Source organism: Pecten maximus, chromosome 15 (genome assembly GCF_902652985.1).
Source record: "Pecten maximus chromosome 15, xPecMax1.1, whole genome shotgun sequence".
NCBI lineage: Eukaryota > Metazoa > Mollusca > Bivalvia > Pectinida > Pectinidae > Pecten > Pecten maximus.
In genome coordinates this window covers 6,380,829-6,397,777 of record NC_047029.1, presented here as the reverse complement: position 1 = coordinate 6,397,777, position 16,949 = coordinate 6,380,829, and the positions used below count along the sequence as shown (strand labels likewise).

Here is a 16,949-nt window from a genome sequence, read left to right as displayed (position 1 = left end):
GTCGGCACTTTCCGTAAACGAGAAAATATTTTCTCGTTTACGGAAAGTGCCGACGGTTCCCGATTGAACATGAAGCATGACAGTGATTGGTTGTTGTCACAGGAAGAGGCAGGATTGGAATTTGTTTTACGATTGACACAAAGGCCTAAAATGAAACCAGGAAAACGGTTTCCTGTCTATTTGACCGAAGTAGAGTACAAGACAACCTAATCATACATGTACTGTACTCTAGATCTGGTATGATTTTACAAAACATATAAACATGGTCGAGGTTTTACAAATAACGTTATGCAAAAAGTTTCCTGTCGTGTACTGTAAACCTCCAATATAATTGGAGTAACATGGCATCTGTGAACAATTCTTTAGATATTTTGAAAGAAATGAAAGCTAATCTGTTATTTCTTGTCAAAATTAAACAGTTGCATGTATTTTAACATATGTCATACTTAATGTATAATTAACGATTTTGATGTCATATTTGTGCAGGTCATGCACAGCTTCAGATAAACAACAATATATAATTTTCACTTTGAAATAGCATAACGTAAAGCACTGTTTAGAGATATTGCAACACCATTGCTCAAGAGTTTACAAACTTAACAAATTTACTTGTGATGACCTGGTAGTAATTGAGGTATGACAGTGTCTAATATACATTTGTGTGAACTATATGGCTACTAGCCCGAGTTTCCTCTGTCCCTGACACCATGCATATGTCTGGTGAAGGGCCAGAGCGCACTACTATATGAAAACGTGGAATTATCCGACACCGTTTGGTGTCGCTTAGAATTTGGTGCAAATACAATAAAATTGGGTGTGACATAACACCTACCTTACATATATGGATAAATGAGGCATTTATTTACCCCAGAACACCCATTTAGTCCCATCTAGGTTTTTTATTTCGTCGGGCCAGTCACCGCAATTATATAGCCCAAGTTTGCTCTGGCCCTGACACTATGGTGGTCCCTAAGATATTGATGCAGATAAAATAAAATTGGGAGTGACATATTTATTATAACACCTATATTCCTTACATATACAATTTGTGTATATGGATAATTTTAAAACTTATATTTACCAAAAAGCAACCATGGTGTCGGGGCCAAAGTAAACTCGGGCTTACCTCAACTACTGCAAGCTAGGTTGTCACAATTCAACTGGTGCAAATTTTCACTATGCTTATGTAAGAAATTTACTGATTTCAGTCCCTGGATACAGACCTATACAGCATATTTGACCAGAGTGGACCAGTGTGTTCTATAGCACTGTGCTGGATACATCTGCCCCCAACACAGGGTTAAGACATATACACCTTCAACAATTATGGCCAGCGCAGCATTACAGTACCAACCATTGTCTGGACCATTGCCAGCCTCTTTGATTTCCTTTTCAAGATCTAGTGTTGATCAGGATTTATCATTACAAAATAATACCAACAGAATTTATTCGCCTCCACTACGTTACACTGACAGCTCTTGCATTCAGGTAAATAACGTTGTGACAGACAAACCACACAATGACCCTGTGACAGATGCCTCACTTTCTGAATCTATGGATGACCTTGAGACTGATGGCCTAGACAATCAAGAAAATCTTTCATGTAATCTGTATTTGGATGATGAACATAAAAGTAATAACTTGAAATCTGACATAGAAAATGATAGGATCAACTTTGTGGATGAGTCTCAAGAAACAGCGGTAAAGTCTGTACCAGGGGAATCATGTGACCAATGGCCTCAGGAAAATGGATGTGCCTTTAAGGTCAAAGCAGTAGACATGGACAGGAGACAGCCAACGAAAGAAACGTAAGCCTATTTCAAGTAATCATCATTTAGGTTCACTATTCAGGAATTCAAAGTGTTTGAGTATTTTAAGATGGGGATACAAGCTTCAATCAATGAAATTAGATATGGCATTTTAACATTTATGTGTTCTGATTAATCGCCTTAGGATTATTGTCGGGTAAATTTGGTAAATTTAGGTACTGCTGAAAAGGCTCATCTGGCCATGTAGGAACCAATCACCTCTGACTGGGGACCAATCTAGATTTTTGGGAGAAAACTACCAATTTTTATATCAAAAGAAATATTGTTAATATATTGGGGGAATGTACATATTGTATTTTCAGGCAACATTGTCTTTTTGTTCTAGAAAAAGTACAGTAAATAAACAATTGTCTTGTAAATTTTGGTAAAATACAGTTTTTGAGCTAATGTAGATCTTTTGATGATTATAATATACAGAAATTATTTACTATTGTGAAATGTACCTAATACCATCAAAATTGACTGTAAGACATCACGAAAGAGGCATTTTGTAAAAAAAAAAATGGCTTGTTTTCTAGTTCCAAAAATGTGAATTTTAACTAACAAGGGAATTAACTCCTCTAACCATAATAAATGGTAGTAAAATAAACCTGAATCGAGCCCTTATCACGTAATCTTACTTGTCATCTTTATAAATGTGAAAAGGACATTCAAAACTATCTCTGGCGTAACATGCAATCTTCTTAAATAAAACTTTATCTTTTCTTTCAGGGTTGAGAAAACAATAATTAGAACACATCAAGATTTCGTGTCAGCAGAATACAGACATGACCATTTGTATAGAGGACGATGTTTGATTGTCAGTAATTCGGAGTTTCGAGATAAAAAAAATCGACCGAAAAGGGACGGATCATTGAGAGATGCCAGAACTCTGAGAAATCAATTTCTGGCATTGGGGTTCCATCCAATAAGGACTAAAGATGGATCAGATGAAATGATTCATCAGAATTTGTCTCCGGAAGATCTACTACAGATATTATCAGAAGGTTAGTGTAATAACTGGTATTGTTAGTGTTGCAATAACTATCTTGAATTGCCCTAGTTGTGTCATTTGGCAAAGCAATTTTCTGTAATAGTGATGTAGCCCGCAGCTACTACAAGGAATCCTTGTTTCAAAAAGACACTAACTATTGACATGATCAAACAGTCAGTTTACAATTATATGTAAGATTTATTTCCACCAATAAGAATAAGTCGTAAGAATTAGCTGAAATAGATTTTGATGTTTAACTTTCAGTCACAGATCCATCGCTGAATGACCATTCCGACTATGACTGTTTTGCGTGTGTGATCTTGTCCTATGGATTGGAAGGTGCAGTAGTTTGTCCAGGGGAAACTGAGGATGTATACCTGGAGATTAACTCCATTTTAGAACATTTTACACCTCAGAAATGTCCTTCCCTTGCAATGAAACCTAAACTTTTCTTCATACAGGTGAGTAGATACATCCCTTCAGTTAATATAAAAACACAAGGGAACTGTTCTGGGGCTACTATATAAACATTCAATGTTGACATACGTTTACAATTAATTGTTTTAGTCTCTTAAATGTATATAATGTTGTTGTACTATATAATAATTTTGTCAATAGGAATGACATATGAATTAAATTTGTTATCCAGGGGCGGTTCATCATGATGTCGAGAGGCTAGGGTTATTAATAAAATGATGGCCTGTAAATACAAAGTGCAATTTTTTTCTTTATTTATCAGGGCTGTACACCGTATGAGATTATTCAAAATCAAGCAATGGCTAAAACACCATCCTCTACAACTTGGTGTCCAATGATGAAAACTGTTATCCCTTCAATGGCCGACTGTCTCGTACAGTTCTCAGGAGTAGATGGTATGTAATCTGTCAGCCTTCGACACTAACGGTAGACCTGGTGCCCGAGTCCACCAAAATATTTGGAGGTCTCCAAAAACTGCACTTACCTGGAGACCGTCGGGCACTGAGATTTTTACATTGAGGTGTTCTTAAAATGTAGGAATTGTTAGTAAAATGTACCCAAAAAGTTGTCGATTTAATTTCAATATTCGTCAGTCGTTTATATCCATGTGTTGCACGCATGTAAAACTGCACTTGTGTACTCCCGTCTTTCCGGTCGCCAGAGTATTTGGAACGCTTGTAATTTTAGACAATAAACTAGTACTATTTCAAGCGTCTGTATGACCAAGGTAAGTTGGCGCGAAGCGAAAGTGACCTTCACTTGCATTGACCTACAATGTAGGGTAAACAACACGCGTACATACAGAGATGCATCGGTGGTTGGGGCTGTCGCCTCCTCCGAAAAAAGCCAAAACATCGAAGGAACAACGGGTTCAACAGCATCAATACGAGAAAGAAAAGAGAGACAGAAAGTTCCAGAACTCCTGGCAAAAACAGTTTAATTGGTTGGGCTACGACGATGTACACATGTACTGTACACTGTGTCGTAAACATGGAGAAACCGGGTCGTTTACTACAGGTACATCTACCTTTAAAATTGATATTATCAAAAAACATGAAACTTCTAAGGGTCATGTAGGAAGTGTTGAAAAAGAAAAAGTGTCACTACAAAAACCAGGGTCGTCTGACGCGGACAGGGCAGTCCGTTTGATGGACAAGGCAGTTGTAAATAAACTCTACTTTCTGTTTAGAAACGCCCACTTTGTGGCTAAGCTGGGCAAACCCTATACAGATTATGTTTCCCTGTGCCAGCTTGACAAGGCCAAGACAATAGACATTGGTAACACTTACCTGAATGACAAATATTGCCAAAAATTTATTGCCAGCATAGCAGACCCTTGAGAGAAACGAACAAAAAACTCTGATAGACAATGCCTGTTTCTTGTCAGTAATATCGGATGGTGCAACTGACTGTTCTGGCAAAGAGACTGAAATAGTCTATGTGCGCACAGCTGATGGATGTAAGGTTAGTTATGGAGTTAATATTTTTTTTTATATTTCTAATTTCATATTTTAATTCGTTTTCTTATTGTTTTAAATATTTTCATTACAGTAGTTTGGTGATTGAAATGTGTATACACAAACACACAAAATGTAAAACTCTTTCAAAACTAAATGCTTTAAAGGTGGCACATGTACTAGTGAAATCATTAATGTAAACTTCAAATCCTGTACAAAGATTATTTCCTTTTTTCCAATATATTTGGTGACAGTTACCTATTACAAAGTAAAATGTACTGTTATAATTTGCAGGCATGACCAATTAAATAATTATAGCTATACCAAATTATGTTGGTCTATTTCAGTTAAAAACTATTTTTGCTGGAATTAAGCATGTAGCCAAGCCTGACGCACAAAACATCTCTAGGGCTATAACACTTATTCTAGACAGCCGTTTTCCAACTTGGCGGCAGAAGATTGTGGCTATGGGGACAGACGGGGCGTCGGTTATGGTGGGCCATAAAAGTGGGGTCGTTAAACGCATTGCAGAGGAGACAAATAAGCCCTATCTAAAAGGCATCCATTGCTCTGCTCATAGGTATGAAACATATGTTATTTAATATGACATAATCAGATGGTATACAGCTTTTTAAACTTTCAATATATGACAACCATGTGCAAGTCTAAAAGTCTAATATGTTACATTTCTGTTTTGATAATTTTATTATCAATAAATGTATTGTATTACATTTCATTTCACAGTTACACTTGACAATTTCTTTTTCAAGGCTCGAGCTTGCCTACAAGGATGGTATAAAAACGGTGAACGTCCACCAGAAGTGTGAACTCCTCCTTTTGAACCTGTACTTATTTTACAAGTAAGTAGACTAATTAACTGCATAGTAAATATGTTGTTATTCTGATATTTATTTCATATTGGCTTCTTTCAATTTTATGCGAAAAGTGTTTTGATTTAATGTGCAAGTTTTTCTTTCTATTCAGGTACAGTCCATTAAACCGTGCCAACCTCAAGGCTGCATTTGAATCTCTTGGCAAACCTCCACTTATACCAACAAGGATGGGTGGAACAAGATGGTTACCCCATACAAAGCGTGCCCTTCATAAGGTTATGGAAGGACAGGATGGTATCCGTCTTCATCTTGAACAGGTACAATATATACAGCAGCAGCATTTTGCCTGAATTCAAAAAATGCAAAGATGAAATTCTTATTATAATAACATTAAATCAACATTGCAACCAAGAGTTTAAGTAACATTTCAACCAAGTAAGAAGTAATCCACTAATTTCAGTTCTTTCTAATGTCATTATTTGTTTACCTGGTAACATTTGGAATTATTGTCATCAGATGCAGCAAAATCCATCTAAAGAATCAAGCTGTAAAGCGAAGGGATTCCTGAAGCTTCTCAATGACAGGAGTGTACAATATTGGCTTCACCTCATGACTGATGTCATCGCTTGCTTGTCGAAGGTTTCAGAAGCAATACAGGAGAAATCTAGCTCCGTTGCAGATATTTTCAATGAGCTAGACATAGCAAAGACTGTTCTGAATAAGTACAAAACAAGGTGAACAGGAGTATTAAGATTATTAGTATTTGCACTATTGCTAACCCCCTCAATCATATATGTAAGTAATCCAATGCACACTAACAATGTAGTAAACCACAATAACGATAATCACTGTCTGTAGTAATGCATAATGTGTAACTAGTTATTTTTGCTTGCTAATGCTTGTGTATCACATTGCTATTAGTTAATGTTGCCCGATTAAAAAATGCTTCTCCTTGGTGTACCTGGATATGGTTTTAGTGGCTGCACAATCCTACTTGCTTTTGTATTGTAATTTTGTTTCTCTGTAATGCTTTGCTTGCTAAATCATTGCACATGCCTCTTACTGTCCTCTTCATAGCAATGGTCCTAGTTTGAGGATGATGACTGATACACACAATGATGAAAGTCTTGTGTCAAGGAAGGTGAAATTGTTAGATTCACTGATTTCCTCAATCGAAAACAGATTTGCTGGTGATGGTGACCTGTTTTTAGATGCATGTACTATATTAACCATTAAAGCATGGCCAGACTTCAGTGAAGACTTAGGTATATAAAAATCGTACAAACAAACACCTGCTTCTAATCTTGTTTTGAAGTCATTTTAAAGTTCTAAAAAGTATTGAATATACAAAATGTATATATTTTTAAATATCACATATTTTCAATTGAAGGACATTTTGAATCACTCTAAACGTTAAAACATTAATATTTTTTCATTTGGAAACTGATGGTGAAAATAAATCTTAGAATAGTTCAGTTGTTTTAAACTTTGAAATGTTCTTTACACCTTGATAGAGTTTGGAGACGAACAGGTTGGAAAGTTGATTGATCTTTCAAAACCAGCACTGACTTCCTGCTGCTCAGTAGATACACACAGTATTGAGCTTGAATGGACAAAGTTGAAGACAACATTATCCACAAGGTGAGGACAAGCATATTTTTTAAAATTAACATAGCCATTACACCTGTACTCCATTGCAGCTGAAATTAATGAGATGTTTTACAGATTCCGAATTCTTTATTTACCAGGAAACAAAGTGTTCAAGATTTGACATGGTACTATCTACATTCTACCTTTGGAAAGATCTGCCCAAATTTTTTCATTCTAATATCTTACCTACTGACATTGCCAGGATCATCTGTTGATGCTGAGAGGGGCTTCTCATGGTAATTATGCCTTGTTATTAAGCTCAATGTATTACAGCTGGTTTGTCAGTATTATACACTGAATTAAGTATGAAACAGGTGAACTGCCTGATATTTCCGCTGCAGACAAGTGGTTTTAATGTTTAATTTGATTTTGTAGTCTGAAAATGGTAAAAAGTGACTGGAGGTCAAGACTGGGGGAAGAAAATCTGTCTGATCAAATGATGATCTACATAGAGAGTGATCAAGTTGGATCCTTCGACCCCATGCCAGCCATCCTGCAGTGGTATTCCGAGGGGAAAAGGGCAAGAAGGCCCTACTACATGGATGAGCTAAGGGTAAGAGCAATACAGACCCTAGGACTACTATAGATCACTTTCATTGTTGGATTTTTTATTTTTCTTATATTTCATTACATTAATAATAATTTTATAATGATTAAATAAAAACCTGGCTGGTGAGGCAAATGTTTTCCTGGAAATGCCTAACAGTATTTCATGTTATAAAAAGCAAGACTAAATACATTCAAGATGATATGAAAAGTTAGTGATGACTGATTATGTACTTAAAATTTTGCAGAGATGCTCTGTACCTAGAGAGCGTGCAATTGTAGGTCATGGTGAGAATGAGTCTAGTGAGGTGCTGGAGGAAATTCAAAACTACCAGCTGAGTGAGACAGACATTGGGGACAGTCCGAATGAATCTGATGACAATAGTGATGATGAGGAGGAGGAGGAGGATAAACTGGCCAATAACCAGGACCTTATTGAACTTCAACGGAAGTCTTTTAAACTCCTCATGGAAATGATATAATAAAATATTTGAACAAATGAAATAAGTTTCTTTTTATAATTTTTTGTTGTTGAAAATGTGGGCTCCAAGATTCTGTGGAGGGCACCAAGAATTTAAGTTTCAGGAGACCGTTGGTCTCCAAGGCCTGGAAAGTTAGTGTCAAAGGCTGTCTGTCTGCTAAAATCTGCCTTTTCAGTAATTTTCTTGACGTCATATTTTAACCATTGTGTAAATAAAATCAGTGTTGCTTTGTTAATCGTTTCTTTTAAAGTATAACAAGAAATATCTTTAAAAAGATAAACGGCATAGTTTTAATGCTGGTGGTTATAATGTAAAACTGATGATGAAATAAATTAACGAACTAAAGCTTTTCATCACGAATAACAAAAATTTTTTTTTATAATTATATTGATGTCAGATTTTCTGAAGTCACCCGCGACAAAGTATTTTTTTAATCGCCTTTTGTCCATTGTCGTTCATCAGCATTGTCCGTTCATAATCAACTTACATTTTCACCATCTTCTGAATAACCAAGAGGCCTAGAGACCTTATATTGATGCCTACAGTATGCTGATAGCTCAGCAATGATATTGCGTCAAGAATATTGATAACAAGAGGCGCAGAAGGCATGTATCACTTACCTGCATATTTCAGTAATTGTGGCTAAACTCTCTCATTATGATTTACAAAGACTTTACCATTTTGGAATTTGTTGCTCTGTACGATGTTTTGCAGTCAACACTTACCTAGCATTTAGCTTTCTCATTCCAAAAAAGAGATTAAAAACAATTTCAGTTGAAAAGCACTCAACATTAATACCATACTCAACCTATGAAGTGCACTGTGCCCTTACAAAAACATGTACATGTGAAATCTTGGTTGAATACCTTTATGTAGCAAAAGCAATAAAGTATTTGGTTAAGAGACTAAATATAATATTGACAGATTAGTAAGGTAATTAAATTTGTATATGTTTCAATTAGCACACCTATCTAGTTTTCCGGTAATTTTAATTTAGTGAGTAATTTCATAATTTGATTCCGCAATGTCCTTAAAAAAATTTGCTCAATCTGATGTTCAATTTTTAGATGAATCATTGTCATAATAAAATAATAAATTTTGAGACATAATAAACAAGTGTAAACTGTGTAAATCATTATTTTACATTAATTTTTATTTCCATCATCTAGTGACACAAAAGTGAAATAAATACTGAATCAGCCTTTTTCATCAACAAAATATTGAGTATTTTTTGCATTAAAATAAAATTCTGAGAGATGACTTTATTCTTCAGAAAAATGATTCCTCGAACGACAGGTTGCCTTTTGACAGAGCACATCTCCTGATGACTGATCACGAATAAACTGATCATGGCAATATCAAACATCTGCTTTTAACATATAGAAATGGAATTATATAGACAAATCCCATCAGCCTGGGGACTGTCATAAATGTTAATGTCTCTCTGGTATCAGACAGATTGACAACTCGTCTCAATCAAGTGTCACCTCTTTAGCGCTATAAATGTTACCAAATGCTTGACGCTATCACGCAAGAGCGTATGATATTCAAACGTGCTTGGCAGTCATCCAGCTAACCTTGGCTGATCCCGGTACCCTTCTTCAAATGTTAGATGACTGTAGAATCAGCCAAGGTGTGTAGAGTGGTTCGGCAGTATAGGTATCGGCAATATTCGTAAATTTGACAAAACCTAAAATATACCATGAAAAATGTTGTTTTTTTTTATCAAATATTCGTTTTGATGTAACTTTTGTTTTTGTATTTCAGGCTGTCTTGGCTGGGGAAGGAAAAGAAATCGTGGATTGTCTTACTATGTGCAGGCCTTATGTCAAACTCTCAAAAAGTTTTGTATTTTGAAACTTGAACAAGGCCAAAAATCACAGGAAATGACTTCTCTCCTTCTCAGAATCAATAGAGCATTTACGCATATCTTAGAAGACTCTGACATCGATATGGACGAGACGTATTGTGTGCCTTTAACATATTCTACTTTAACAAAGCAGATGTATTTCTATCCTAAGTCACCTCAAGATGACCTTGAAACAGGTTAACTTCACTTCGTGACATTTCAGTTAATTATGTAACTAAGCAGACATATTTATATATATTACACCTCCAAATGATCTTGATACAAATTAACCTGACTTTGTGACGATTCAGTTTATGCTATAAACTCCTGATGAACAGATACAGGTAACCTTATCGAATTACAATTCTCTAGCTACTTTTAATTAACTAGATGAAATTTCATCTTAAAACGCCTCGAAAATGGTAATGATGATGGTATAAGTCTGTGATCTATATCTTCTGAAGGATGTCCAGGGCATCCAGTAGACCCTTGAGAGTATGTTTTTGACTCCCTAAATTGAGATCTGACTCTTGGGTTGGAAGGGACATCTATTTGACATATGTTTTGACCCTTCAGATTTCTCAGAAATAGTGATTTGACTTCTGAAATTGCTAAAAGTCAAGGGTCAACTGGATGCCCTGATGTCCACTTTCCTCTTGTGATATTATAGCTCACTGGTTTAAATCGTACAGACCTCACTTGGATCATTTAGCTCCAGTCCATGGAGATTGGATCATTGTGCTTCATTCATGACTGAAATATTTTCATTGATGGATATATGTGGAAATTTATTGAAGGATCAAGAGAGAGATGGGGAAAATTGTGTGAAAATTGACACGTAATCCAAAAACGTCTCAAGAAATGGAAATATGTACCTGGTACATGTATGGAGAAAGTGTACCATGTCCGAACATCCATAGATGTGAATATTACTGATGAACTGCATACTGTGATATATGTCTTTAAATAGACTTTGATTGTGCAATATTGATATAATTCACTTTAGTCTGAACTCTTGAGACTTTGCAAAAACATGGAAATCATTGTTATAATCCAAAACATCTGTAAAGCTGATTTGAGAGATGAGACAAAAGGCACCTTTATAGTTAGCATGCCTTCATGGCAATGGTTTGTGAATCCAAGCAGGTGACTTTTATAGACAATTTTTTGTGTGATACAGATGTGCTTTTGGAGAACATTGACCAATAATTGTCATATAGTTAAAGGATTATTTTTACTTCTTTAAATGCATAATTTTTCTATGCTTTTGGAAGATTTTCAGGGGAACATACGCATGCAAATGTATATATAATTGCTGCTTTGTCTATCCATCTGTCTTTCTTTCTGTCCTTTTCGTGGCCCGATCATGAAACTTGGTATGTACATCAGTTACACTAAGACAATGTGCAGTGTATAGGATTTAAGCCCACACTCCACAGCATACCCTGCATTTACAGAGTCAAGCAAAACTTTGCTCACAGTTACTAGTAAGCAAAGATCATATGAAACTTGGTTTGTACACATACTTTAGACAACTATTAATCTGTTTTAGCAAATACTGAAATTGGAAACAGCCAAAGAAAGACTTTTCTTTTCATTATAATGTTCACAAGAATTACTTACCATTACAGAACTTGTTCCTTACAAATGACATACTTTAAATAACAATGAAATAAAAGAAAAATAGCCATAATGTTTAAGCTACCGTCTTAGAATATATGCTTTAAACTTAAAACTTCATATGAAGAGGAACTGTATATGCTTTAAACTTAAAACTTCATATGAAGAGGAACTGGACTGGGCTGAGTTTCGGTGGTCAGGTATGCATTGATAGCTCAAATGATTGGGCCGCGGTGGCCGAGTGGTTAAGGTGTCCCGACACTTTAACACTTGCCCTCCACCTCTGGGTTGCGAGTTCGAAACCTACGTGGGGCAGTTGCCAGGTAATTAAAAGCCTTCCTCAAAACTGTTTGAGTTATATTTCATATGTTTTATTGTATTATAAAATTAGATTAACATTCCTATTTCTGTATACCTATATATAGTTATTGTTTTTGCCTATTTTAAGGTTACAAAAGGCAGTTGATACCAACAAATTGGAATTCATGAGGAAAACAGCTCAGGGAATAAAATTTACATTAGACACCTATGGAATTCCAGATTCTCATGACAAAAAGACAGAGTTTTAACTTCAATTCTTCAAATGGGTCATCCTCTTACCCTTCAGACACATCAGCCAATTGTCACAGTGGGTAATAGCAATTGACTTTACAGAGCAGTGTCTAGGAGTCTGTACAGAAGTGAGGACCACCATATAAAATATTATTGAGTGTCATGGAGATATCGTTAAACCCACAGCATTATGGCTTTAGCACTGCTAATTTCATTGACTCTGTACACAGTGTATATATTGTTGTTAGCAATTATATTCCACTTATTACAGCAGCAGTTAAAAATGGTGGCTTTTCAGAGATGTTGCACATGTATACACTTTCTGCTGTCTCTGGATTCATTTTAAATTCATTCTTCCCACCGACGGACCTGATCAACAACATGTCTAGTGCGTTTACAAGGAGAGTGATAGGCCTCAGTTTCAGACCTTTTCCTTACGTTGACCCTATTATCATGTGGACTTTAACCATTATGTATCGCAGGGTTAACCATTTTCGAGCAAACCACTTTGTTCACCTAAGCAGGTTGTCGAATATGCAAGATACTCTGTCAGTGGTGGATTTGTCAGATTACAAAGAGGAGGAGAAAAGGGCAACTATAGAAACTCTAACAAAAGCACAACATCACCAATTTCTTCTGATACAGATTCTGAATCAGACGAACAATCTTCCTCTCTTATGCCATATTCACCTGTAAAACAGCTTCAACCATGTGTTGAGATAGATGGACCTTCAATTGGACACTTGCCAGAAGGCAACTTCCTTCATGCACTCTCATGTGTTGAAGTTATTGCGAATTCGAAGTCAACAGCTGCACTTCCAAGTGTCCCATTTGGCCAGAAGGATAACGTATATTTTATACTTGTTGATTCTTCTAACAAGGAACGTAGGACAACAGGAGAACAGAACCAGTTCTGGGATGACTGTGGAGTGTAGGTAAGGTCACCTGGATGGTCACCGAAGACATATTTCTTGATAAAGGAAGACAACCAAATACTTACACATGTGGTGTTCAGGAACGGATTGATTTGTAAAGAGAGACAGGAAAACAATAAAAAAAAAGTCTTCATTCCAGTGAGCCATCAACCAGAACCAGACGACTTACTCATTCTCCAACGTTACTACAGCTGTAGTAATGAGTCATCTCAGTACATGCGCAGAGTAACCTAGATTGAGCATTCTCACGACAAATTTCTTCATGGAAAATCCAACCTGGCACTTGTTGAGTATTCAGGCAATTTTTCGGTGCAATCGGTGCACGGAAATTCGAAAACGAACAATAGGCCATACAGGTGGACAAAACTGGAAGTGTTGTAAGAAATCGGAGAGCTGTCGGAAACATTTGGTCTTCGGAATGTGTATGACAGGATGCACCACAAAAACCAAGATCATGTAATGCTTCCAATGTCTTTGTAGCAGGTTCGAAACAAGAAGGCGCAGCCGGATAGAAGTACTCCATATTCAGGGAATTTTGCAGACAACATTGCAACTCTTGTTGCCATTGCCAAGAAACACCATTGTATTAAGAATGTTGTGTTTTTCAATTAAAAAAATCCCTCTGAACACAAAAAACCAAATTCTGGACATTGAGCGCTTCTGTACAACAGACCACAGATATGGGGGTTTGCCAAAACCAACTTGGGGGATGGTTTTGTCACCACAAGTGTGTTTAAACACAAAGGTGTCAAGGACAGGGTAACATATGATCATCCTCTTTGTCTTGGACCAGTTTTCCTGCACGGAAACTCTGACTTTGAGACCTACAACATACTTTTTTCAATTTTGTGCGAAGTTCTCTGAGCAGGAATCTTCTCGAATGACCATTAGATCAGACGATGAGACTACAATGAGGAAAGCAATCCAGCGCCGGGTTTCCTCTGCCTGTATTACTGCCTGCACCAGCCATCTCAAACCCAATGTAAAGGGATACCTTGCAAAGTATGTACCTACAACCGCTGCTGAGAGGAAGGACATAATAGAAATTATCTTCGGTGTAAATGGTATTACAGCATCTGAAGACATGGATGTGTTACGGTACCGTGTAGACACAGCTTTGTCGCAGTGGACAGGCCTTCTCAGATTCAATGAACACTCCCGGAAGCGATTAATTCCAATCCTTCAGGAGAACGTGTGCCCCAGCAGAGAAGAACAATGAAAAACGCATGGACCAATAACTGTGAGTCAATCAACCATGAAGATGAAAGCAGACTGGAAGCAGTTGAAACTGGTTGATCTGGTTGCTCGGATCTATGAACATGTTGATGCAAAATATCAGAATTCGAAGGATCACTAAGTCACTCCCGATATTTGGTTTAGCAAGACTGAGGAAGTAAGAAATGCAGCCTGAAAGAAGTTCATTGCAGACCAAGGGAGGAGACAATGAAATCTGGTGACATCAAAAGGTGGATCCCTGACAATCATCCTGAAGCCATCCAAGAGCAAAAAGATCAACCAAATTCGACGAAGCCGGGCGGAAAAAACTACGTCAAAGCGACAGCGGAAGGCATATAATCCCATCAACACATATGACTGGTTGACGCATAAGTACCCTTTTCCTTGCTTTCATCTTATTTTCATTAGATTTGCTGTATTTGCATAAAACTTACACAAATATTGACCAGTTATTCACTCATCACAGACATGACGCATTTTTTTTTAGATTTCTAATTGTAGTGCACATGTATATTGTACATACAAAGATTGTAAAAAGATAAAACAGACCATTTATCAAAGATTAGAAACATATTTAGTTGTTAAGAGCTATAATAATTATTTTATTTCAGCAGATTAATATATCACTAAACTGTTATAGCAAGGATTTATATGTATATTCAAGTAGCTATGAAATTGATCCTTTTCCATCAAATTGATCAAATTTTTAAAATGCAACTCTTTTTGTCTTCCTGCAAGACAGAGTTTAAATCTCGAGGTTTTTATCAATAGTTTGTTCATATACATGTAGCAGCTAACTAAATCATAAATCATGACTTAAAACTTCCTTGTTTTCCACCTTTCGCTACATTTTAACAGCATTACCAATCAAAATTTGAAATCAAAAATTGAATTATAAATTCTAATAGAACCTGCCTAAAGGAACCTTCATCACTTATTTATATGAGCATCATAGCTATTAATATTTTATAATTGGCTTCTAAAACTAGTTTCAAAAACTGAAATAGTATGTCCGTAAATGAATGGACAAGCTGATTCCAGTATAAAATGTAAATAAACATATCAATGAGGTTTAGGACTGGCAGTGTATAGGTTTCCAAATATCACAAAGAACATACTGATATACTTGCAGAAAACTATATTTTGCATATTTCAAAGACATTATATATGTAAATACATTTTCGTAATGTACCAGTCATTTTCAGTGTGCTTCATGCAAACAAAGATATTAATTCTAATTAAAGTAGATATGTACATGTATAGTAATGAGTGTACATATTTACACATTTCTTTCATAAATTTCATTGCCTAAAACACATAATTTCTTGTTGATATCTGCATGTTTTTTTTTTTTAATTTGATAATATATTGCACCATGTAAATAACACCTTTTTTACAGGATATATATTATAGTTGCTCTCAAATAATATAATTGAAAACTACAACTACAAGTACTCATAAAATCAGAAGAACGATTCCGGAAAATTCCGTTTCCGGTTTCCGTTTTGGGATTTTCACGCAGCGGGTCGTTCGCGGAAAAGAGCTTATTCACAAATTACATTATAAATGAATTGGTTTCATGTTTTTTAGCTCACCTGGACCGAAGGTCCGGTGAGCTTATGTCATGGCGCAGCGTCCGTCGTCCGTCCGTCGTCCGTCAACATTTGCTACAAATCGCTACTAGTCAAAAAGTTCTTACTGGATTTTGTTCAAATTTGGCTAGGAACATCCTTGGGGGAAGGGAAACAGATTTTGCATAAATGGTGACTCTGACCCCCGAGGGGCCAAAGGGGCGGGGCCCAATAGGGGAAATAGAGGTAATTCCTTTAAATCGCTACTAGTCATAAAGTTATGAATGGATTTGAACCCAATTTGGTCAGAAACATCCTTGGGGGAAGGGGAACAGATTTTGCAAAAATGGTGACTCTTACCCCCGAGGGGCCAAAGGGGCGGGGCCCAATAGGGGAAATAGAGGTAATTCCTTTAGATCGCTACTTGTCATAAAGTTATGAATGGATTTGAACCCAATTTGGTCAGAAAGATCCTTGGGGGAAGGGGAACAGATTTTGCATAAATGGTGACTCTAACCCCCGAGGGGCCAAAGGGGCTGGGCCCAATAGGGGAAATAGAGGTTATTCCTTTAAATCGCTACTAGTTATTAAGTTATGAATGGATTTGAACCCAATTTGGTCAGAAACATCCTTGGGGGAAGGGGAACAGATTTTGCATAAATGGTGCCTCTGACCCCCGACGGGCCAAAGGGGCGGGGCCCAATAGGGGAAATAGAGGTGATTCCTTTAAATCGCTACTAGTCATAAAGTTATGAATGGATTTGAACCCAATTTAGTCAGAAACATCGTTGGGGGAAGGGGAACAGATTTTGCATAAATGGTGAGTCTGACCCCCGAGGGGCCAAAGGGGTGGGGCCCAATAGGGGAAATAGAGGTAATTCCTTTAAATCGCTACTAGTCATAAAGTTATGAATGGATTTTAACCCAATTTGGTCAGAA

At 36.6% G+C, this 16,949-nt stretch overlaps 2 protein-coding genes across 4 annotated transcripts; both read left to right on the top strand.

The window, feature by feature from the left end:
* The first annotated feature begins 74 nt into the window (after positions 1-74).
* LOC117343665 (caspase-7-like) lies at positions 75-14,637 on the top strand. The gene is made up of 6 exons (XM_033906122.1): positions 75-237; positions 1,209-1,808; positions 2,541-2,815; positions 3,067-3,263; positions 3,542-3,674; positions 10,015-14,637. Exons 2-6 carry the CDS (start codon positions 1,327-1,329, stop codon positions 10,296-10,298), a joined length of 1,371 nt encoding a protein of 456 aa, XP_033762013.1. The 5' UTR covers positions 75-237; positions 1,209-1,326; the 3' UTR covers positions 10,299-14,637.
* LOC117343666 (zinc finger protein 862-like) lies at positions 4,317-8,264 on the top strand. 3 transcript variants are annotated; one of them, XR_004536056.1, is made up of 8 exons: positions 4,317-5,316; positions 5,507-5,596; positions 5,721-5,886; positions 6,086-6,303; positions 7,084-7,210; positions 7,318-7,455; positions 7,595-7,772; positions 8,014-8,264. XR_004536056.1 is itself a non-coding variant. In XM_033906123.1 (5 exons), exons 1-5 carry the CDS (start codon positions 5,204-5,206, stop codon positions 7,115-7,117), a joined length of 621 nt encoding a protein of 206 aa, XP_033762014.1. In that variant the 5' UTR covers positions 4,317-5,203; the 3' UTR covers positions 7,118-7,211. The 3 variants fall into 3 exon arrangements, 1 of the variants encoding a protein (XP_033762014.1); XR_004536057.1 differs by having other exon boundaries at positions 7,295-7,455; XM_033906123.1 differs by lacking the exons at positions 7,318-7,455; positions 7,595-7,772; positions 8,014-8,264 and having other exon boundaries at positions 7,084-7,211.
* Positions 14,638-16,949: the final 2,312 nt, after the last annotated feature.

Excerpts from the sequence above, each read along its gene's own strand:
- LOC117343666 (XM_033906123.1), top strand. The coding sequence starts at position 5,204 with ATGGGGACAGACGGGGCGTCGGTTATGGTGGGCCATAAAAGTGGGGTC. Across the intron at positions 5,887-6,085 it reads TCCGTCTTCATCTTGAACAG|ATGCAGCAAAATCCATCTAA; the intron begins GTACAATATATA and ends TATTGTCATCAG. Across the intron at positions 6,304-7,083 it reads CTGAATAAGTACAAAACAAG|AGTTTGGAGACGAACAGGTT; the intron begins GTGAACAGGAGT and ends ACACCTTGATAG.
- LOC117343665 (XM_033906122.1), top strand. The coding sequence starts at position 1,327 with ATGGCCAGCGCAGCATTACAGTACCAACCATTGTCTGGACCATTGCCA. Across the intron at positions 2,816-3,066 it reads ACTACAGATATTATCAGAAG|TCACAGATCCATCGCTGAAT; the intron begins GTTAGTGTAATA and ends TTTAACTTTCAG. Across the intron at positions 3,264-3,541 it reads CTAAACTTTTCTTCATACAG|GGCTGTACACCGTATGAGAT; the intron begins GTGAGTAGATAC and ends TTTATTTATCAG.